General features: G+C 45.7%; 1 protein-coding gene across 3 annotated transcripts in view; it reads left to right on the top strand.

The window, feature by feature from the left end:
• Positions 1-610: 610 nt before the first annotated feature.
• LOC141091442 (uncharacterized) overlaps positions 611-26,158 on the top strand; it is a 185,176-nt gene continuing 159,628 nt past the window's right edge. For all 3 annotated transcript variants that reach the window (XM_073577009.1, XM_073577010.1, XM_073577007.1), the window contains exon 1: positions 611-735. In XM_073577009.1, coding sequence (XP_073433110.1) covers positions 693-735 — 43 coding nt within the window. In that variant the 5' untranslated portion in view covers positions 611-692. The remainder of the gene's footprint in view (positions 736-26,158) is intronic.

Genomic DNA, 26,158 nt, shown 5'->3' with positions numbered 1-26,158 from the left:
CGATGAGACCTCATCCTTCTCTGTCTCTGTCCTGTTTCTCCAACATAGAGGCCACGCACAGGACATATATTGCATAGAATTAAACACCCCACATTGGAAGAGGAACATGTGAAGGTCCCGGGGATCTTATAGTCCTGCTGTGTGTTGGGGATTTGGATCTTGTCGTTGGTCTCTATATGAATGCAGGTTTTGCATCTTCTCCCATTGCAAGGATATGTCCCTCTTGGTGAATCTGAGGGCATTGAACTTCGGATAATGATGTTTCTTAGATTAGGAGGTTCCTGTAACATAGCAAGGGGGGGGTCTTTGAATAATATTTTTAACCGGTCATCCTTGTGTAGGATTTGGTGACGTTTCTTAGCCGTTTTTCTCAGTATTTTCTCAAAAACGGCTAAGAAACTTCACCATTGTCAGTCTGTTAGGATGAACACGATGGAAAAGTATGAGATGAATACAATAAGTGTGATGAATACGATATTCAGGTCGGGGAGGACGAGTCCAGTCATGTGAAAAGGAGAAGCTAATTACACCTGAGGTGATGTCATGTTGGCAATCTGTCTATAAACAAAGCTATAAAATCTGTGGCGAGCGCAGCATCGGATCACATCAATTCCAGAACACACAGCAGATCTGTTCCCAGCTGTGATCCGTCGTCTCGTCTAATAGTGACTATTTCTGAAGATGATACAGCGATGACTGTCAGGATCCTCGGGCTGATGGCCGTTTATTACCCAGGTACCTCCACCCAGCGCTCTGAATCTACAGTATGTTCTGTGTGTACAGGGTCATGTGTAGATCGATTCTACCTGACCAGTAAATTACCGGCGGGGAAAACGATCTACATTATTAATTTATCGGCGATCCGCTCTTTAGTTGGGTCAGATGGGGGCAGATTATGCGGAATATCCGGCTGAACCTTTCACAGATGAGATACAGGACTGCGTACTCAGTTGAGATACAGGACTGCGTACACAGATCAGATACAGGACCGCGTACACAGATGAGATACAGGACCGCGTACACAGATGAGATACAGGACCGCGTACTCAGATGAGATACAGGACCGCATACACAGATGAGATACAGGACTATGTACACAGATGAGATAGAGGACTGCGTACACAGATGAGATACAGGACTTCGTACACAGATGAGATAGAGGACTGCGTACACAGATGAGATACAGGACTTCGTACACAGATGAGATGTAGGACTGCGTACACAGATGAGATACAGGACTTCGTACACAGATGAGATATAGGACTGTGTACACAGATGAGATACAGGACTGCGTACACAGATGAGATACAGGACTGCGTACACAGATGAGATGTAGGACTGCGTACACAGATGAGATACAGGACTGTGTACACAGATGAGATATAGGACCGCGTACACAGGTGAGATACAGGACTGCGTACACAGATGAGATACAGGACTGCGTACACGATGAGTTAAAAGAATGCGTACACAAATGAGATACAGGACTGCGTACACAGATGAGATATAGGACTGCGTACACAGATGAGATACAGGACTGCGTACACAAATGAGATACAGGACTGCGTACACAGATGAGATACAGGACCGCGCACACAGATGAGATATAGGACCGCGTACACAGGTGAGATACAGGACTGCGTACACAGATGAGATAGAGGACTGCGCACACAGATGAGATAGAGGACTGCGTACACAGATGAGATAGAGGACTGCGCACACAGATGAGATAGAGGACTGCGTACACAGATGAGATAGAGGACTGCGCACACAGATGAGATAGAGGACTGCATACACAGATGAGATACAGGACTGCGCACACAGATGAGATAGAGGACTGCATACACAGATGAGATAGAGGACTGCGTACACAGATGAGATACAGGACTGCATACACAGATGAGATACAGGACTGCGCACACAGATGAGATACAGGACTGCGTACACAGATGAGATACAGGACCGCGTACACAGATGAGATACAGGACTGCGTACACAGATGAGATAGAGGACTGCGTACACAGATGAGATAGAGGACTGCATACACAGATGAGATATAGGACCGCGTACACAGATGAGATACAGGACTGCGTACACAGATGAGATAGAGGACTGCGTACACAGATGAGATAGAGGACTGCGCACACAGATGAGATAGAGGACTGCGTACACAGATGAGATAGAGGACTGCGTACACAGATGAGATACAGGACTGCGTACACAGATGAGATACAGGACTGCTCACACAGATGAGATACAGGACTGCGTACACAGATGAGATACAGGACCGCGTACACAGATGAGATACAGGACTGCGTACACAGATGAGATAGAGGACTGCGTACACAGATGAGATATAGGACTGCCTACACAGATGAGATACAGGACTGCACACACAGATGAGATACAGGACTGCGCACACAGATGAGATAGAGGACTGCGCACACAGATGAGATACAGGACTGCGTACACAGATGAGATATAGGACCGCGTACACAGATGAGATACAGGACTGCGTACACAGATGAGATAGAGGACTGCGTACACAGATGAGATACAGGACCGCGTACTCAGATGAGATACAGGACCGCATACACAGATGAGATACAGGACTATGTACACAGATGAGATAGAGGACTGCGTACACAGATGAGATACAGGACTTCGTACACAGATGAGATAGAGGACTGCGTACACAGATGAGATACAGGACTTCGTACACAGATGAGATGTAGGACTGCGTACACAGATGAGATACAGGACTTCGTACACAGATGAGATATAGGACTGTGTACACAGATGAGATACAGGACTGCGTACACAGATGAGATACAGGACTGCGTACACAGATGAAATGTAGGACTGCGTACACAGATGAGATACAGGACTGTGTACACAGATGAGATATAGGACCGCGTACACAGGTGAGATACAGGACTGCGTACACAGATGAGATACAGGACTGCGTACACGATGAGTTAAAAGAATGCGTACACAAATTAGATTAGATTAGATTAGATTAGATAAACTTTATTGATCCCGGAGGAAATTACAGTATTACAGCAGCAGAACAAAGATCAAGAACATTACAAGAACAATACACACTTTACAAAATAAGTCTATATGGACAGCAGATGCGGATAGACTGGTACTTGTAACTCACCAATTCCCCCCCATACACTTTGAACTTCATTTAGTCTTGGGATGCTTTACACTTATACATTTGTTAAACATCCCCACAGCTGTCGGAACAAACGATTTTCTATATCTTTCCTTTTTACACATTAGTTGGAGTAGACGCTTGCTGAATGTGCTCTTTTGCTTCGCAAACAGTTCATAGAGCGGGTGTGTATTGTTGCTCATTATAGCCTTGCATTTCTTAGTAATTCTATCCTCTAATACCTCCTCGAAAGTCCTGAGTTGTAGACCCACCGCCGCACTAGCCTTCTTGATAAGTTTATTCAGCTTATTCGCGTCAGCTGTGCGCACACTACTACCCCAGCATATAATTGCATCAAAGATTGCACTCGCCACAATGGATTGGTAGAACATTTCAAGCATTTTGCTACACACATTAAACGACCTTAACTTCCTTAGGAAGTAAAGTCTACTCATCCCTTTCTTGCAAACCTTCTCCATATGGCACCTCCAATCAAGCTTGCTGTCCAGGTGAACCCCCAAATATTTGAAATTCTCCACCATCTCCACATCCTGACCATCAATAGTGATAGGTAAGCAATCCTTCATGCACCTTCCATAACTCAACACCAGCTCCCTGGTTTTCTTTACGTTGAGTTCTAAATGGTTAGCCTGGCACCAGTCAACAAAGTCCAAAACCACCCTTCTGTATTCCTCCTCCCCCCGGTCTCTCTCAATACCTCCGACTATCACTGAGTCATCAGAGTACTTCTGAAGGTGACAAAGGTCTGATTTATACTGAAAATCAGCTGTGTATAACGTAAAAAGGAATGGCGACAGCACCGTTCCCTGAGGGGCTCCAACACTACTCCGCACACTATCCGATACGGCCGCCCCCAACCTCACAAACTGTGGCCTGTCCGACAGATAATCAATGATCCAATTCACTAGTCCCTCATCAACCGCCATTTCAACCAGCTTTTTACGTAATAATAGTGGCTGTAAGGTGTTGAATGCACTGGAGAAATCGAAGAACATGGCACGCACAGTGGTTCTATCATTGTCCAAAAAGGAATGTACTGTTTGTAGTAGATACGCTACAGCATCGTCCACCCCCAGACTCTGCCGATACGCAAACTGAAGGGGGTCCGTAAAAGCAGACACCCTCGGACACAAGTAGGCAAGTACAATTCTCTCCAAGGACTTCATCACATGCGATGTTAAGGCCACCGGTCTATAGTCATTATGGGAGCTCGGGAAGGTAGTCTTGGGAACCGGCACCAGGCAAGAAGTCTTCCATAGAACTGGTACTCTCTGTGATTGTAAGCTCCAGTTAAACAGGTGCTGGAAGACAGTGCACAACTGATTCGCACACACTCTGAGGACACGTGGACAGATACCATCAGGCCCTGCTGCTTTACCCATGACCAGCTTACTAAACTGTTCCCTCACATCATTTTCGGAGATCAAGAAAGACTCCGACTTTGAGATACAGGACTGCGTACACAGATGAGATATAGGACTGCGTACACAGATGAGATACAGGACTGCGTACACAAATGAGATACAGGACTGCGTACACAGATGAGATACAGGACTGAGTACACAGATGAGATACAGGACCGCGCACACAGATGAGATATAGGACCGCGTACACAGGTGAGATACAGGACTGCGTACACAGATGAGATAGAGGACTGCGCACACAGATGAGATAGAGGACTGCGTACACAGATGAGATAGAGGACTGCGCACACAGATGAGATAGAGGACTGCGTACACAGATGAGATAGAGGACTGCGCACACAGATGAGATAGAGGACTGCATACACAGATGAGATACAGGACTGCGCACACAGATGAGATAGAGGACTGCATACACAGATGAGATAGAGGACTGCGTACACAGATGAGATACAGGACTGCATACACAGATGAGATACAGGACTGCGCACACAGATGAGATACAGGACTGCGTACACAGATGAGATACAGGACCGCGTACACAGATGAGATACAGGACTGCGTACACAGATGAGATAGAGGACTGCGTACACAGATGAGATAGAGGACTGCATACACAGATGAGATATAGGACAGCGTACACAGATGAGATACAGGACTGCGTACACAGATGAGATAGAGGACTGCGTACACAGATGAGATAGAGGACTGCGCACACAGATGAGATAGAGGACTGCGTACACAGATGAGATAGAGGACTGCGTACACAGATGAGATACAGGACTGCGTACACAGATGAGATACAGGACTGCTCACACAGATGAGATACAGGACTGCGTACACAGATGAGATACAGGACCGCGTACACAGATGAGATACAGGACTGCGTACACAGATGAGATAGAGGACTGCGTACACAGATGAGATATAGGACTGCCTACACAGATGAGATACAGGACTGCACACACAGATGAGATACAAGACTGCGCACACAGATGAGATAGAGGACTGCGCACACAGATGAGATACAGGACTGCGTACACAGATGAGATATAGGACCGCGTACACAGATGAGATACAGGACTGCGTACACAGATGAGATAGAGGACTGCGTACACAGATGAGATACAGTACTGCGTACACAGATGAGATAGAGGACTGCGTACACAGATGAGATATAGGACCGCGTACACAGATGAGATAGAGGACTGCGTACACAGATGAGATACAGGACCGCGTACACAGATGAGATAGAGGACTGCGTACACAGATGAGATACAGGACCACGCGCACAGATGAGATACAGAACCGCGCACACAGATGAGATACAGGACTGCCCACACAGATGAGATATAGGACCGTGTACACAGATGAGATACAGGACTGCGTACACAGATGAGATATAGGACCGCGTACACAGATGAGATACAGGACTGCGTACACAGATGAGATAGAGGACTGCGTACACAGATGAGATACAGGACCACGTACACAGATGAGATAGAGGACCGCGTACACAGATGAGAAACAGGACTGCACACACAGATGAGATATAGGACCACGTACACAGATGAGATACAGGACCGCGTACACAGATGAGATAGAGGACCGCGTACACAGATGAGATACAGGACCGCGTACACAGATGAGATACAGGACCGCGTACACAGATGAGATAGAGGACTGCGTACACAGATGAGATATAGGACTGCGCACACAGATGAGATAGAGGACTGCGCACACAGATGAGATACAGGACTGCGTACACAGATGAGATATAGGACCACGTACACAGATGAGATACAGGACCGCGTACACAGATGAGATAGAGGACCGCGTACACAGATGAGATACAGGACCGCGTACACAGATGAGATACAGGACTGCGTACACAGATGAGATAGAGGACTGCGTACACAGATGAGATACAGGACTGCGCACACAGATGAGATAGAGGACTGCGCACACAGATGAGATACAGGACTGCGTACACAGATGAGATATAGGACCGCGTACACAGATGAGATACAGGACTGCGTACACAGATGAGATAGAGGACTGCGTACACAGATGAGATAGAGGACTGCGCACACAGATGAGATACAGTACTGCGTACACAGATGAGATAGAGGACTGCGTACACAGATGAGATATAGGACCGCGTACACAGATGAGATAGAGGACTGCGTACACAGATGAGATACAGGACCACGCACACAGATGAGATACAGGACCGCGCACACAGATGAGATACAGGACTGCCCACACAGATGAGATATAGGACCGTGTACACAGATGAGATACAGGACTGCGTACACAGATGAGATATAGGACCGCGTACACAGATGAGATACAGGACTGCGTACACAGATGAGATAGAGGACTGCGTACACAGATGAGATACAGGACCACGTACACAGATGAGATAGAGGACCGCGTACACAGATGAGAAACAGGACTGCAGACACAGATGAGATATAGGACCGCGTACACAGATGAGATACAGGACCGCGTACACAGATGAGATAGAGGACCGCGTACACAGATGAGATACAGGACCACGTACACAGATGAGATAGAGGACTGCGTACACAGATGAGATAAAGGACCGCGTACACAGATGAGATATAGGACTGCATACACAGATGAGATATAGGACCGCGTACACAGATGAGATACAGTACTGCGTACACAGATGAGATATAGGACCGCGTACACAGATGAGATACAGGACTGCATACACAGATGAGATAGAGGACTGCGTACACGATGAGAAACAGGACTGCACACACAGATGAGATATAGGACCGCGTACACAGATGAGATACAGGACTGCGTACACAGATGAGATAGAGGACTGCGTACACAGATGAGATACAGGACCGCGTACACAGATGAGATATAAGACCGCGTACACAGATGAGATAGAGGACTGCGTACACAGATGAGATATAGGACCGCGTACACAGATGAGATACAGGACTGAGTACACAGATGAGATACAGGACTGCGTACACAGATGAGATATAGGACTGCGTACACAGATGAGATACAGGACTGCGTACACAGATGAGATACAGGACTGCATACACAGATGAGATATAGGACTGCGTACACAGATGAGACACAGAACTGCGTACACAGATGAGATACAGGACTGCGTACACAGATGAGATACAGGACTGCGTACACAGATGAGATACAGGACTGCGTACACAGATGAGATACAGGACTGCGTACACAGACGAGATACAGGACTGCGTACACAGATTAGATACAGGACTGCGTACACAGATTAGATACAGGACTGCGTACACAGATGAGATACAGGACTGCGTACACAGATGAGATACAGGACTGCGTACACAGATGAGATACAGGACTGCGTACACAGATGAGATATAGGACTGCGTACACAGATGAGATTCAGGACTGCGTACACAGATGAGATACAGGACTGCGTACACAGATGAGATACAGGACTGCGTACACAGATGAGATACAGATCTGTGTACACAGATGAGATACAGGACTGTGTACACAGATGAGATACAGGACTGAGTACACAGATGAGACACAGGACTGCCTACACAGATGAGATACAGGACCGTGTACACAGATGAGATACAGGACTGCATACACAGATGAGATATAGGACTGCGTACACAGATGAGATACAGGACTGCGTACACAGATGAGATACAGGACTGCGTACACAGATGAGATATAGGACTGCGTACACAGATGAGATACAGAACTGCGTACACAGATGAGATACAGGACTGTGTACACAGATGAGATACAGTTCTGCGTACACAGATGAGATACAGGACTGCGTACACAGATGAGATAGAGGACTGTGTACACAGATGAGATACAGGACTGCGTACAGAGTTGAGATACAGGACTGCGTACACAGATGAGATACAGGACTGCGTACACAGATGAGATATAGGACTGCGTACACAGATGAGATACAGGACTGCGTACACAGCTGAGATACAGGACTGCGTACACAGATGAGATATAGGACTGCGTACACAGATGAGATAGAGGACTGCGTACACAGATGAGATACAGGACTGCGTACACAGATGAGATATAGGACTGCGTACACAGATGAGATACAGGACTGCGTACACAGCTGAGATACAGGACTGCGTACACAGATGAGATACAGGACTGTGTACACAGATGAGATATAGGACTGCATACACAGATGAGATACAGGACTGAGTACACAGATGAGATACAGGACCGCGTACCAGGGCTGTGGAGTCGGAGTCGGAGTCGTGGAGTCGGAGTCGGAGTCGGTGCTCATTTTGGTGGAGTCGGAGTCGGAGTTGGAGTCGGTATAAAATGGACCGACTCCGACTCCTAAAGTATATAATAAATTGGGTACAGTAATTCAATGCAGAATGTGCTGAATATTTTTTCATAGGAGTTTGGGAAAGTTATGAAATGTCCTATAAATGACTGTTCTATTCCTGATCTAAGGCTACATTCACACACAGCGTTTTTCCTGTGTTTTTTGAGGATACGTTTTTCAGCTGCAAAAGCAGATCAGCTTTTTAAAAAACTGCATCACCTGAAAGGTTTTTGAGCTCATAGATAATGTTTTCAATAGCAAAAGCAGATTAGAATTCTGCTCTATCTATATATCCATATCTGTCTATCCATATCTTATCTGTACCAAAAAGAATGAAAGCCGGGTAGTACACCAATATATATTCTGTTCTATCTAAATATCTTGATTATTGGATCATAAAAATGATTAAATGTCTGAGGTTCACATTGTACTACAATAAATTTTTCACTTAAATATAAGCAATATATGTGGGAGTCGGAGTCGGAGTCGTGGAGTCGGAGTCGGAGTTGGAGTCGGAGTCGGTGTAAGGGAAATTGAGGAGTCGGAGTCGGAGTCGCAGGTTTGGCTTACCGACTCCACAGCCCTGCCGCGTACACAGATGAGATAGAGGACTGCATACACATGAGATATAGGACTGCGTACACAGATGAGATACAGGACTGCGTACACAGATGAGATACAGGACTGCATACACATGAGATATAGGACTGCCTACACAGATGAGATATAGGACTGCCTACACAGATGAGATATAGGACTGCGTACACAGATGAGATGTAGGACTGCGTACACAGATGAGATACAGGACTGCGTACACAGATGAGATACAGGACTGCATACACATGAGATATAGGACTGCCTACACAGATGAGATATAGGACTGCCTACACAGATGAGATATAGGACTGCGTACACAGATGAGATGTAGGACTGCGTACACAGATGAGATACAGGACTGCGTACACAGATGAGATACAGGACTGCGTACACAGATGAGATACAGGACTGCGTACACAGATGAGATACAGGACTGCGTACACAGATGAGATACAGGACTGCCTACACAGATGAGATATAGGACTGCGTACACAGATGAGATGTAGGACTGCGTACACAGATGAGATACAGGACCGCGTACACAGATGAGATACAGGACTGCGTACACAGATGAGATACAGGACTGCCTACACAGATGAGATACAGGACTGCGTACACAGATGAGATACAGGACTGCCTACACAGATGAGATATAGGACTGCGTACACAGATGAGATACAGGACTGCCTACACAGATGAGATACAGGACCGCGTACACAGATGAGATAGAGGACTGCGTACATAGATGAGATACAGGACTGCCTACACAGATGAGATATAGGACCGCGTACACAGATGAGATATAGGACTGCATACACAGATGAGATATAGGACTGCGTACACAGGTGAGATACAGGACTGCGTACACAGATGAGATACAGGACTCCGTACACAGATGAGATACAGGACTGCGTACACAGATGAGATACAGGACTGCCTACACAGATGAGATACAGGACCGCGTACACAGATGAGATATAGGACTGCATACACAGATGAGATATAGGACTGCATACACAGATGAGATACAGGACTGCCTACACAGATGAGATACAGGACCGCGTACACAGATGAGATAGAGGACTGCGTACACAGATGAGATACAGGACTGCCTACACAGATGAGATATAGGACTGTGTACACAGATGAGATGTAGGACTGCGTACACAGATGAGATACAGGACTGCGTACACAGATGAGATACAGGACTGCGTACACAGATGAGATACAGGACTGCCTACACAGATGAGATATAGGACTGCGTACACAGATGAGATGTAGGACTGCGTACACAGATGAGATACAGGACCGCGTACACAGATGAGATACAGGACTGCGTACACAGATGAGATACAGGACTGCCTACACAGATGAGATACAGGACTGCATACACAGATGAGATACAGGACTGCCTACACAGATGAGATATAGGACTGCGTACACAGATGAGATACAGGACTGCCTACACAGATGAGATACAGGACCGCGTACACAGATGAGATAGAGGACTGCGTACATAGATGAGATACAGGACTGCCTACACAGATGAGATATAGGACCGCGTACACAGATGAGATATAGGACTGCATACACAGATGAGATATAGGACTGCGTACACAGGTGAGATACAGGACTGCGTACACAGATGAGATACAGGACTCCGTACACAGGTGAGATACAGGACCGCGTACACAGATGAGATACAGGACTGCCTACACAGATGAGATACAGGACCGCGTACACAGATGAGATATAGGACTGCATACACAGATGAGATATAGGACTGCGTACACAGATGAGATACAGGACTGCCTACACAGATGAGATACAGGACCGCGTACACAGATGAGATAGAGGACTGCGTACACAGATGAGATACAGGACTGCCTACACAGATGAGATATAGGACTGTGTACACAGATGAGATGTAGGACTGCGTACACAGATGAGATGTAGGACTGCCTACACAGATGAGATACAGGACTGCCTACTCAGATGAGATATAGGACTGCGTACACAGATGAGATACAGGACTGCCTACACAGATGAGATACAGGACCGCGTACACAGATGAGATAGAGGACTGCGTACACAGATGAGATACAGGACTGCCTACACAGATGAGATATAGGACTGCGTACACAGATGAGATGTAGGACTGCGTATACAGATGAGATACAGGACTGTGTACACAGATGAGATACAGGACTGCCTACACAGATGAGATACAGGACCGCGTACACAGATGAGATAGAGGACTGCGTACACAGATGAGATACAGGACTGCCTACACAGATGAGATATAGGACTGTGTACACAGATGAGATGTAGGACTGCGTACACAGATGAGATGTAGGACTGCGTACACAGATGAGATACAGGACTGCCTACTCAGATGAGATATAGGACTGCGTACACAGATGAGATACAGGACTGCCTACACAGATGAGATACAGGACCGCGTACACAGATGAGATAGAGGACTGCGTACACAGATGAGATACAGGACTGCCTACACAGATGAGATGTAGGACTGCGTACACAGATGAGATGTAGGACTGCGTATACAGATGAGATACAGGACTGTGTACACAGATGAGATACAGGACTGCGTACACAGATGAGATACAGGACTGCCTACACAGATGAGATACAGGACTGCCTACACAGATGAGATATAGGACCGCGTACACAGATGAGATGTAGGACTGCGTACACAGATGAGATGTAGGACTGCGTATACAGATGAGATACAGGACTGTGTACACAGATGAGATACAGGACTGCGTACACAGATGAGATACAGGACTGCCTACACAGATGAGATACAGGACTGAGTACACAGATGAGATACAGGACTGCCTACACAGATGAGATACAGGACTGAGTACACAGATGAGATATAGGACCGCGTACACAGATGAGATGTAGGACTGCGTACACAGATGAGATGTAGGACTGCGTATACAGATGAGATACAGGACTGCGTACACAGATGAGATGTAGGACTGCGTACACAGATGAGATGTAGGACTGCGTATACAGATGAGATACAGGAATGCGTACACAGATGAGATGTAGGACTGCCTACACAGATGAGATATAGGACCGCGTACACAGATGAGATGTAGGACTGCGTATACAGATGAGATACAGGACTGCGTACACAGATGAGATGTAGGACTGCGTACACAGATGAGATGTAGGACTGCGTATACAGATGAGATACAGGAATGCGCACACAGATGAGATGTAGGACTGCCTACACAGATGAGATATAGGACTGCGTACACAGATGAGATACAGGACTGCGTACACAGATGAGATACAGGACTGCGTACACAGATGAGATATAGGACTGCCTACACAGATGAGATATAGGACTGTGTACACAGATGAGATACAGGACTGCGTACACAGATGAGATATAGGACTGCCTACACAGATGAGATATAGGACTGTGTACACAGATGAGATATAGGACTGTGTACACAGATGAGATACAGGACTGTGTACACAGATGAGATACAGGACTGCCTACACAGATGAGATGTAGGACTGCGTATACAGATCAGATACAGGACTGCGTACACAGATGAGATATAGGACTGCCTACACAGATGAGATATAGGACTGTGTACACAGATGAGATACAGGACTGCGTACACAGATGAGATATAGGACTGCCTACACAGATGAGATATAGGACTGTGTACACAGATGAGATATAGGACTGTGTACACAGATGAGATACAGGACTGTGTACACAGATGAGATACAGGACTGCCTACACAGATGAGATGTAGGACTGCGTATACAGATCAGATACAGGACTGTGTACACAGATGAGATATAGGACTGTGTACACAGATGAGATACAGGACTGTGTACACAGATGAGATACAGGACTGCCTACACAGATGAGATGTAGGACTGCGTATACAGATCAGATACAGGACTGCGTACACAGATGAGATATAGGACTGCCTACACAGATGAGATATAGGACTGTGTACACAGATGAGATACAGGACTGCGTACACAGATGAGATATAGGACTGCCTACACAGATGAGATATAGGACTGTGTACACAGATGAGATACAGGACTGTGTACACAGATGAGATACAGGACTGCCTACACAGATGAGATGTAGGACTGCGTATACAGATGAGATACAGGACTGTGTACACAGATGAGATGTAGGACTGCGTATACAGATCAGATACAGGACTGCGCACGCAGCTCAACATCTCCATGCAGAACAGCTGCTCCATCTAGTCCAGAAATAAGAGAAAACCAGCTGAGCTGTGGCGGTCCGTGGCGTGTGGAAGCAAGGAGAACGTGTAGTCAGCATGTGTCACAGATGAAGAGAAAAAAAAAATTCTCCAGCTTCTATATGATCCAAAACTTTATTTATTTAAAAGGAATCATGTAAAGACATTTCACATGAATAGTGCAGCAATGCTGTGCGTTTCGAACACAGTACTGTGTTCTTTCTAAAAGCTACATATCATTTAATGCACAAACTTTTTATACACAGCACCAGCCAATGAAAATCCTTAGCACATATCATGTGACAAAATAATTAAAACCATGTGTGACAGAACACAATTCAGAAAATAAACAAAAAACGCAAAGAAAAATGTGAAAAAACAACAATGAAAAATACACAAAATACATCTATAACGGTTGTACATTAATAATGGTACATTAACGCTCTGCGTGCATTGACACCAGCAGGACAACAGGTTCCCAGATCGAACATCCAGTAAGCTTCTTGTGTAGAGTTGAGCGAAACGGGCCGGTCAAATTCATAAGTCGCCAACTTTCGCTGAAGTCGGGTTTCATGAAACGAAACCCGACCATAGCGTGAGGTCGGCCATGAGGTCGGCGACCAGAGTGCCAAAGTCGCGTTTCAAATGATGCTTCCAGCGCCCTTTTTCAGTTAATGATGGAGGACGCACACTGTGGGCAACGCGATGACATGGGCAGCGGTCACCACCATCTTGGAGAAGGGCATGCAAGTGATTGGCTTGCTTTGTGTGGCGTCACAGGGGCTATAAAAGGGCGTGGACGCCGACCGCCATCTTACTTCTGCTGATCTTAGCATTAGGGAGAGGTTGCTGCTGATTCTGTAGGGAGAGCGTTAGGCAGGGAAGAAGAACAAAAAACTGCTTCTGCTGCTAGCGATTTTCACTGCGCAGCACAACAGTTAGTGTGCAGTGACAGGGGAGGATATATTTTTGTGCATCAGCTCTGTTGGTTATTAGGCTGCCTTATAAGGCTGTGTTCACACACAGCTTTTTTTTAGCGGTTTTTACCACGGTTTTCACTATAAAACCGCTAAAAATAAGCTTCCCATTCATTCCTATGCATTTTGCACTTTCTGTGCACATTGATGCGTTTTTTACCGCGAAAAAACCGCATCGCGGTAAAAACCGCAGCATGCACATTAATTTTGCGTTTTTTTCCGCGGTTTAGGCTTCTCCCATGCTTTTAGAAACCGCTGCGGTAAAAAACGCATCAAAAACGCATCAAAACCGCGCAAAAAACGCCGCAGAAAAATAGGTGCGGTTTCTGGGAAGGGATTCAGGTTTTTGTGCAGAAATTTTCTGCAACATGTGCACTTACCCTAAGGCTCCCTGATAGCTGCATTGCTGTTTGCACACTGCTGAGCAGACTGCTTTTTTAAAAGCAAAAATACTTTTCTTCCTCTTTTCTGCACAGTTACCAAGCGTTCATTTTTCCACCCTTTTGTGTGCAGCAGTCCTGCTTATTAGGCTGCCTGCTGCCATACTTGGACTGAGAGCATCATTGTCAGCCTCCTAAAATCTCTAGGGAGATTTAAATTCTTCCCAATACTATATACACTTTGTACTTTGTCATACACCAGCCAATTTCATCCTGTTAAATTGAGGTGTAATCTATATTGGGCCTGAGATAATAGTTCAGCCTCCTAATAATAATAATAATCTTTATTTATATAGCGCCAACATATTCCGCAGCGCTTTACAGTTTAACAGTTTCAAAACATAAGTCATAAGTAACAACATTAACAATACAATAATTAAAGCAAAATAAGACGAAATAAGACGACCCTGCTCGTGAGAGCTTACAATCTACAATCTACAGCTCCTAAAATCTCTAGGGAGATTCAAATTCTCCCCAATGCTATATACACCTTGTACCTTGTTTTACAGTACCATATACCTGGCGGTATTTTGGGTACATTTTCCCAAAAATGAAGAAGTATGGTGGAAGAGGCCGTGAACATGGGCGGGGGTTGCCAGCTGGTACTGATGGTGGTGGTGGTGCATCTGCTGGTAGTGGCAAAAGCACAATAGCACCTAATGCAGGAGGTGTTGAGCCTGCGTCATCGTCTGGCTCCACAAGGCCTCGAAGGCTCCCTTTTCTGGGAGTAGGTAAACCGCTTTTAAAGCCGGAGCTTCAGGAACAAGTTTTGGCTTACATTGCTGACATAGCCTCCAGCTCTATCGCCTCCTCTTCTGAAGTTTCAAAAAATAAAAGCACTGAGTCATCAGTCGAGGCTCCTGGTCAGGAACCACACCTTTCCTTGTGTCCTTCACCCCTAGCAAAAGTGAAGAATGTGGCAGGCCACACTACAGATTACTCCATGGAGCTCTTTTCTCATACCATGCCTGGGTTATCTAGTCAAATCGTGAATTCCCCAGTCCAAGATGAATCTGACATGGAGTGCACTGATGCACAGCCGCTGATAGATGATTCTGCTGGTACATTCACTCAGAGCACTACATTGTCCTCGCAGTGTACAGAGCCAGATTCTGACCCTGATGAGACTCAGGTGCCCCTTCCCGCACACTATACCACCATACACGGTGACACAGAGGAAGGTGCACATGACATTGAAGAGGAGGTGATTGATGACCCAGTTGTTGACCCAGATTGGCATCCATTGGGGGAAGAGGGTGTCGCTGCCAATAGCTCAGAAGAGGAGGAGGAGCATCAGCAGCAGGCATCGACATTGCAACAGCTGTTATCTGGCAGGCCCGGAGCAGTCCAAAAACGGGCTACAAAAACCAAAAGAGTTGCAGGACAGCTTGGCCAGACGGTCAAATTAGCACAGCGTGCAAGGCCTCAAAATGTCTTCCATAGTAGGAAGAGTGCAGTGTGGCAGTTTTTTGAGCAAAATCCTAATGATCAGGCAAAGGTTATCTGTAAGGCCTGTTCCACACATCAGTTTTTTCAAATCAGTCAAAATCCGCCAAAAAGTGAAAATGGCGGATCCGCTAAAAATGTGTAAAACGGATGACAGCGGATGGTACGGATCCGTTTTTTGACGGATCCGCTATACGGATTTTTGTACGGATCCGTCAAAACCCGGATCCGTTCCATCTGCTGGCATCTGTTTTTTCCATCCGTTGGGTCCGTTTACTGACGGATCCGTTTTTCCACACCTCCAAAATGGGATGCTCCCAAATATGATTGGCTCTTGGAAAATGCTCCCAAATGTGATTGGCTCCTGGAAACTAGGGGAAACTATATCTAGGGTGTTGTGATACAATATCTTTGAAAGGTTTTTGAGCTAGTGGCAGTGATGGAAGGAGTCATTGTGAATATTAGCAGCTTCTGTGTGGAATTTGATCTTCACTGCAATCGGTTGGCAATTATTGCTCTCCAGAGGGAGAAAAGAAGACTGCGAATCCTGGGTCTGAGGAGACGACGGCAGTGGATTCATCCGATAAATGTGCAGAGGTTTACCCATGGCGTGTTTTCTACTACACTGTATCTGGAATTGAAGGATAACCCGGACAAGTTCTTTATGTGCGGATGAGACAGGACTTGTTCGAGATTTTGGTGGAGCGTGTTGGAGCACAAATCCGGAGAAGAGACACCTACATGCGGTTTTCTGTATCACCGGCGGAGCGTTTGATGGTGACCCTTCGGTAAGTTATCTATTTTTTAAAATGTTTCAGATTCTGCAGACTTTTATTGTTATGTTATGACTTGTAGTTTGTATTAATTTTACTTTTTTTCCCTTTTTTTTTACCAGATTCCTGGCAACTGGAGAATCCTTCACCTCCCTCCATTACCAGTTCCGGATTGGGATATCGACAATATCTGGAATAGTCCAACAGACCTGCCGGGCGTTGTGGGATTGTCTACACCAGGAGTACATCCCACAGCCAACACAGGAGAGGTGGCTGGAGATTGCCGACAACTTTGAGCAAATCTGCCAGTTTCCAAATTGTGTTGGTGCGGTGGATGGGAAGCATATCAGGATTGTGAAACCCATCGGATCTGGATCAGAATTTTTCCACCACAAGAAATTCTTTTCAATTGTACTTATGGCCATTGCAGACGCAAAATGCAAATTTATTGCTGTGGACATTGGTGCATATGGTCGATCAAATGATTCGCAGGTAATCAAGATGTCTGCAATGGGCCGTCGTTTGTATGGAGACGATTTTGAGTTCCCACCTCCAAAACCACTCCCTGGAACAACAGGCCCACCAATGCCATTTGTGTGTGTTGGTGACGACGCATTTCAACTCTCCAAACATCTTCTCAAGCCATATGGAAGTCATGGATTGACACACCACAAAAAAATATTTAACTATCGATTGACCAGAGCGCGAAGAGTGGTGGAGTGCGCTTTTGGGATTTTAACTGCAAAATGGAGAGTGCTGTTGACGGCCATAAAAATGAAAACAGACTGTGGATGAGGTGGTGAAGGCGAGTGTCATCCTGCACAACTTTGTACTTTCAAAGGAACCTGTTTCCATAGAAGAAAATCTGTACGAAACCACCTTGTGGGATTGTCAGCAGACAAGTGTTCGGAGTACTGGGTCAGTGTCAAGTATGAGTGACAAATTTGCGGATTATTTTCTGTCACCAGAAGGAAGAGTCGACTGGCAAGATGACAAGGTATAATTTTTTTTTTTTTTTTTTTTTTTTTTTACCAAGGTTCCTTTTTTGGATAAGAAAAACTTTAGTAATTTTTCCTTTTTTAGTTTTGATACCTTTACACAAATTGTGGGTAATAACAGTGTTGTGTTTTATTACCTGTACACCACCAGTGTACTTTGAAATGTTACCACGTGTTGTGTATTTGTATCTGTACACCACCGGTGTACTTTCAACCTTTTACCAAGAACTTAAGAAAAAAGGACACTACACAATAAAATTCTTTTGAAACAAAAACATGTTTATTTTGCAATTATTTTCAAACTTATATACTGTTTAGTAATTTTGATAAAGCTTTTTTAATATTTTTTTTAAAAAATTAGATATATAACAAATTCTTGGACAACATTACAGATGCCGGTATTGTTGGGTGGAGATATCATCGGAGGGGTTAACAGGGTTGACCACATCGAGGGGGGGGGACGACTGGGAAGGGAGTTGGTGAGGATCAGAAGTGGAAGGGGGTTGAAAACATGAGGTTGGGATGGGAGTTGATGGACAGAGGAGGTTTGTGGGAAGATTGAAGGTGTGTGTGGTGGTGGGTATGGTGAGGGCATTGGGGTATAATGCAATGGGGAAGGAAGGTACTGGGAAGAATGGAATGGGGAACTAGAGAAAGGAGAGGGAGTGGTAGGAGGATGGATGGTGGTAGGATGTTGGATGGTGGTGGAAGGATGGATAGTGCAAGGATGGACGGGGGAAGGATGAACAGAGGGAGGATGGACAGAGGGAGGATGTGATGGAATAGGTGCATGGGTAGAATGGGATGCTTCGGACACTGCAGCCACTAGAACATTGTGACAGGCTTGTATCACACGCATCTGCTGGTGAGTACTTAAACCTTCCATTTGCCGGACAACTGACTGAAAAAAAATATGTCTCAGCGTCTGGTTTGACTCTGCATTCATCCATTCCATGTAGCTTCTGAGTTCCATGATACTTTGATTGATCATGGTCAACCCAGAAGATAACTGTTGTCCATAAATGTGGAAACCATTCTGGACAGATGAGTTCAGACTCAAACAGTCAGACAAGGTCATCCTTTCCTGACCTCTCAGACGCTGCCGGTCAGAACCAAAAGTTGGTCGAGATGTTGCGGCAGTGTCAGAGGGGTGGGGCAAAGGGTACTGTAAATCGTCACCAGCAGCTTCCTGTGATGAAGTCTGCCCTGCTGCTCCAGTGCTGGTGGAGGGGATAGAGGGACGAGACAAGAGGGAAGGTACAGAGGGGTCGGATACCTCGATGTGGTCACCGGGGGCGGTCTCCAAATGGATCCCTCCAGAGGGAGGCAACTCAGATGCAGGCTCCCGAGTGCTGCACATGGTGCTAAAAAAAAGAAAAAAAATATATATTAATATATTTATATTTCATTTAACATTGCTGAAAAAAAAAATTGGTTAAACATGTAAACATTTGTACTACAGAAATGGTGTGTGGAATATTTACCTTCTGCTCACCATCGTTGACCGGAGGAACGACAGGGCTCTGTAGTGTTTATACTGGGTGCTCCTGCGTCCTCCCGATCCACTCGGGGCCTGCATCTCCTTGTTGAAGTCCCTCTTGAAGCAATCCCTGAGCGACCGCCACCGTATGATAACCCTGTCACCTGTGAAGGAAAAAAAAAAAAAATTGGTTAGTATTCAACACTTCACATGCTGTAATATAGGTTACTGAAATTGGAATACTTACGCACAAAATCCCTGGCCCTCGCATCGAGCTCCTCCCAGTTCTCTACAACCACCGAACACACCTCATCCCAGAGCCGTCGGGTGGTTGGTTGGTCGGCATGGAAGCGGTTTGCCATGTTCCACAGCGGCTCCCGTGGTTCCACAACCTCAATGAGGGCGTCCACATCAATGATGATTCCCTCTTCCACATGTCTGTGGGGAGCACGCTGTGAAACCTGTGAAGGAAAAAAATAAAACAAAAAAAAAATTATTACATTCAAACACATGATGTTCATTAATCAATCACCCAAATAAAGGGTTACTTACCGTTCGCCAACCACCAGATGAATCACCTTGACGATGATGGGATGTCCTGGGAGTAGCTCTAGTGCGGGCACCGGATTCTGAAGACTGTAAAAAAAAAATGAAAAAAAAATTTCTGGTTGGATGGATGCATAGTTATTGTGTGTGCTGTGATGAATGTTTGTGTTGGGTGTAGCATTATGTATGTATGTATGTATGAATGTGAGTTTTTGTATGTGCTAAACTTACACTCTGCGCGTCCCCTCCTTGCATTTCTCCACCCTACATGTCTCCTCCTGGAAGCTCCTCAGATTCAGATTCCTGTGAAAACATAATACATGCATATATTGTTAAAAAAAATTAGGAAAATAATATTAAAAAAAAAAAATTATATTACCTCAGTTCGCTGATGCTGTGAGGGGGAGCTCCCAGAAGAAGACATATTAAACTGCTGTGGTTTTGCTGGCGGTTCTGCTGCAACCTTGCTGACTGAATCTGTAAGTATAAAGGCACTGTAATTCCCTGAAACTCTCACTGAGAGTATACCCAAGTGTTTGCATGTATGTAATTCCCTGAAACTCTCACTGAGAGTATACCCAAGTGTTTGCATGTGTGTAATTCCCTGAAACTCTCACTGAGTATCCCCAAGTGTTTGCCCTGAAACTTTCACTGAGTATACCCAAGTGTTTGCCCTGAAACTCTCACTGAGAGTATACACAAGTGTTTGCCCTTAAACACTCACTGAGATTATACCCAAGTGTTTGCATATGTGTAATTCTTTGAAACTCTCACTGAGAGTATACCCAAGTGTTTGCATGTGTGTAATTCTTTGAAACTCCCACTGAGAGTATACTCAAGTGTTTGCATGTGTGTAATTCCCTGAAACTCTCACTGAGAGTATACCCAAGTGTTTGCATGTGTAAATTCCCTTACAATCTCTCACTTGAGAGTATAACCACACTTGTATACCAAAAACCATCACTTAATGTAACCTTTTTTTACACGTATAGTCATACTTAATTTTACCTGGTTTTAAAATAATACAACGGACAGTTTTCAAAAACAGTTTTTATTAAAAAAAAAAGTTTATATTTTTTTACACAAGTAGGAGCTACTCTGCTCTTTATTTTAAATGCCACCATAAATGAAAAATAAAAAAACAGTGATATACTACAGTAACACCACATACAATACACAACACAATCACAGCACAATTGCAAAAATACAAATAACATTACAGTACTATGACAATAAAATGCAGTACACATGCAACAGAAAAACAATTAAAGTATGAAAAAAAAGCATAATAAAAATACACACACACACAGACATGCAACACTGGGAGGCCACGAACATACATGCAGGAAGGCAGACCACACACACACAGGCAGGCAAGCCACAGACACACACAGACATGCCCCACACAAATTGGTTTTATATTCACACAATAATTGCAGGCTTTGCTAGCAGACTGTTCGTCCTGGCTGGCAATGGCAGGCCGCTAGGTCCTGGCTTGGTGCTGGGCAGGTCTCTTGCTCCTAGGCTTGTGGTTCCACGGGGCTTGTGGTTCCAGGGGTCTTGCTGCTGGGCAGGTGCTGTCTCTTTCTCCTCAGTGTGGCTGGTGCCGGATGTCTGGGCCCAATGATTAATTAGCCCACCTTATATAGTTTTTGGACTGTCTGGAAAAGTATCTTTTTATCTGAGCATGCTCAGTGCGATTTAGCGGATTCCGCAAAATAACAGTTCCCGGCGGATCCGCCGCCCATTCTACCGCATGGCGGACGATGGTGAATCCGCCGTGATCCGCCATTTTGACGGCGCCAGAAAACGTTGCAAAGTCCGTTCACCTCAGACAGAATCCGCCAGGAATCTGGCGGATCCGCCGAATAGCGGACGTAACGGACGACCATCCACCAAAATCCGCCACTAATGTATCTCTATGGGAAAAAATGGCGGATCCGCCACAAGAAAAGCGGATCAGCCAATTTCAAATTTTGGCGGATTTTGACTGATGGTGAAAAACTGATGTGTGAAACAGGCCTAAGAAGTGCGCAAAGACCTTTAGCCGAGGGAAAATTCTGAGAAATTTGAATACCAGTTGCATGCTTAGAGGTGGATCACACTTCCGTTTTTTGACGTCCATTAAAATCCGTCGGTTTCCGTTAAAAAAACAGATCCATCATTTTTTTGGAGGATCCGTTTTTTTCCCATAGACTTGCATTAGTTGCTAAAGCGGAGCCGTAAAAAAAACGGATCCGGTAGCATCCGTTTATGGCAAAACGGAAACGGATCCGTTTTTTCAAAAACTGATGTGTGAAACAGGCCTTAGACATTTAACCACCATGCACTTGCAAGCGTGGACGGACTACCAAACCTCACGTACCACATGTGCACCTGCTCCGAATGAAGGTAGTCAGCAATGCTACATTGCTTCCCCCACTGTAAGCCCACCGGTTAGCACACCACCAGCAGCAAATGTTGAGGTGTCGTCGCAAGGCCAAAGCAGTCAGGGAATCACAATATTATTGCTACGAAAGACTGAATCTAGGCCATCAGCAAGACCACCAACACCATCACTATCACCAACCCTCTCTCAGTCCGCCATGTCCACCGCTAGTTCCACCATATGCAGCTCTCAAGTCCAGCTCACCCTACCAGAGACTCTGAGTAGGACTCATCCTCTCATCCGCGTACACTGTGTTTGAACGCCCACATTGCCAAACTAATCTTGTTAGAGATGATGCCCTATCGGTTGGTTAAAAGCGCAGCTTTCCGCGAACTAATGGCCTACGGAGTACCATGCTATGACCTACCCAGACGGCACTTCTTTTCTCGAAAAGCCATCCCAGCCCTCCACCTTCATGTGAAAGACCACATTGTCCATGCACTCAAGCAATCAGGGAGTGGAAAGGTGCACCTCACAACAGATGCATGGTCCAGTAGGCATGGCCAGGGCCGCTACGTGTCCATCACTGCGTACTGGGTTAATGTGGTGGATGCAGGGTCCACAGGGGACAGCGGTGGTGGGACAGTGCTGCCTAGCCCACAGTATAGGAAACAGTTGGCTGTAGGCGTTCGACCCTCCTCCTCCTCCAGAAGCGAAAGCTCTTCCACAGAGCGCAGTCGCACGAGCACTCCATCCGCAGCTGCCAGTGTTGCAAACGAGGTGTCCCACTATCGAACAGCTAGTGCTAAGCGTCAGCAGGCTGTGTTGAAGATGATGTGTTTGGGCGACAACAGACACACCGCGGAGGTACTGGCCGACTACTTGCAGCGACAACCTGAGTCATGGCTGGGCAGTCTACATCTTGAGGCAGGCAAGGTAGTTAGTGATAACGGCCGGAATATTGTGGCAGCCATAGCTGTTATGATTGAGTAACCGAGGAGGAAAAACAAGACAACAAGCTAAGTCTCAGAAAACCAGAGAAGTTGGTAGCTATGCAGATTGCAGATCCCTAATCTTAACAACACAACTAGAAGCAGTCGTGGAGCATTCCTATGTTGTTCCTAGACACCTCATCACAACCGGAGAACTACATAAGCCTAAAGCTGGAACAGAGAAAAGCTAACTGCCCCAGAGCAGACCCCAAAGGAAAGACAGCCCCCCACATGTATTGACGGTGAAGCAAGGTGAAAGCACAAACAGGCAGGAAAATAGGCTGAGCAAACGATGGGGCCCAAACTAACTAGAAAGGACAGGAAAGGAAAGATACTGTCTGCAATCTGCCGAAAACCCTACAAAAATAATGTCCAACACTTCTGATAACAAAATTAACCCTGAAGTCACTAGACTTCTCCCACTATATCAGCACTCTGAAATATTCTGAGACAGAGCAAAAAGAGGCCAATCTAATAAGGGACAAAAAAAGACAATTTGGCAAATAAGTGTGGAAATCCAGACCAGTCCAGCCGGACTGGCTGACCACACAAAAACTGAAATGACCAACAAGAGCAAGTGAGAACATTAGCAAAAAACAAACTTATCTTGAGAAGACTGGAACAGAGCTGAGTCCTAGACCTGAGATGCAGACTAAATCACCAGCAATAGGATAGGGCGTCGGCTGTCTTATATCCACTCAGATCCTCCAGAGATCCAATCGTTAGCTTCCTCACCAGGTGGCAGATCACTACCACTTAAGCCAACCTCTCCACCTCCTGTCACTAACAGAGGGAGAACTGAAGGGGAACTCACAACTGGTGGAGCAGAAAATGAGCTCATAACAGTACCCCCCCCTTGAGGAGGGGTCACCGAACCCTCATCCAAGCCACCAGGCCGATCAGGATGGGCCCGGTGAAAAGCACGAACCAATTTATTGGCATGAATATCAGAGGCAGAGACCCAAGAATTATCCTCCTGGCCATAACCCTTCCATTTGATCAAATACTGGAGTCTCCGTCTAACCAAACGAGAATCCAATATTTTCTCTACCTCATATTCCATATTGCCTTTAACCAACACAGGGTCAGGAGGCGCCGCCACAGGAACTACTGGCTCAAAAAACCTCTTCAACAGTGATTTGTGAAATACGTTATGGATTTTGAATGTAACTGGAAGAGCCAGTCGAAAAGAAACAGGATTAAGAATCTCCAAAACCCTATAAGGTCCAATAAATCTTGGCTTAAATTTTGGAGATGCAACCTTCATAGGAATATTCTTAGATGACAACCAAACCATATCACCCACTTTAAACCGGGGACCAATGGTCCTATGCCGGTTTGAAAAACGCTGGGCCTTTTCCTGAGAGAGTGACAATTTATCCACCACTTGGTCCCATATCTGCTGCATTCTAGCAACCACAGTGTCCACACCTGGGCAGGACAAAGATTCCACTTGCCCTGAAGAGAATCGAGGATGAAACCCCAAATTACAGAAAAAGGGTGACATCAAGGTGGCAGAACTAGCTCTATTGTTCAGCGCAAATTCGGCCAAGGGCAAAAATGAGACCCAACCATCTTGATCAGCAGATATAAAACATCTTAAATAAGACTCCAGGGTCTGGTTTGTTCTCTCAGTCTGCCCATTGGTCTGGGGATGAAACGCAGAGGAGAAGGATAACTGAATTCCCAGATTGGAACAAAAGGCTTTCCAAAATCTGGAAACAAACTGGACCCCTCTATCGGACACAATGTTCTCAGGAATCCCGTGTAACCGAACCACCTGTTGTAAAAACAAGGGTACCAACTCAGCGGAAGATGGTAATTTTGGGAGTGGTACAAGATGAACCATCTTCGAAAATCTGTCACAAATTACCCAAATAACAGTCATTCTCTGAGAGACAGGAAGATCAGAAATAAAATCCATTGAGATATGGGTCCATGGCCTCTTGGGCACCGGCAGGGGCATCAGCAACCCACTAGAACGAGAACAGGGTTTAGACCGAGAACAAGTCCCACAGGACTGTACAAAATTCCTGACATCACGAGATAAGGCAGGCCACCAAAACGACCGACTCACCAAATCTCTGGTACCAAAAATACCTGGATGACCAGCCAATGCGGAGCAATGGACTTCAGACATCACTCTCCTTCTCCACTGGCCCGAAACATACAATCTTCCCATAGGGCAACTCTCAGGTTTATCCTCCTGAAACTCCTCCAGGGCGCATCTCAAATCGGGCGAAATGGCAGAAAGAACTACCCCCTCACCTAGGATAGTAGTAGGCTCAGTCAC

The sequence above is a fragment of the Dendrobates tinctorius genome, unplaced genomic scaffold (genome assembly GCF_039654945.1).
Source record: "Dendrobates tinctorius isolate UK_male_01 unplaced genomic scaffold, ASM3965494v1 ptg000054l, whole genome shotgun sequence".
In the NCBI taxonomy this organism is placed as follows: Eukaryota; Metazoa; Chordata; class Amphibia; order Anura; family Dendrobatidae; genus Dendrobates; species Dendrobates tinctorius.
Note: the sequence above shows the minus strand (reverse complement) of the source record. Positions and strands in the feature narration are given on the sequence as shown.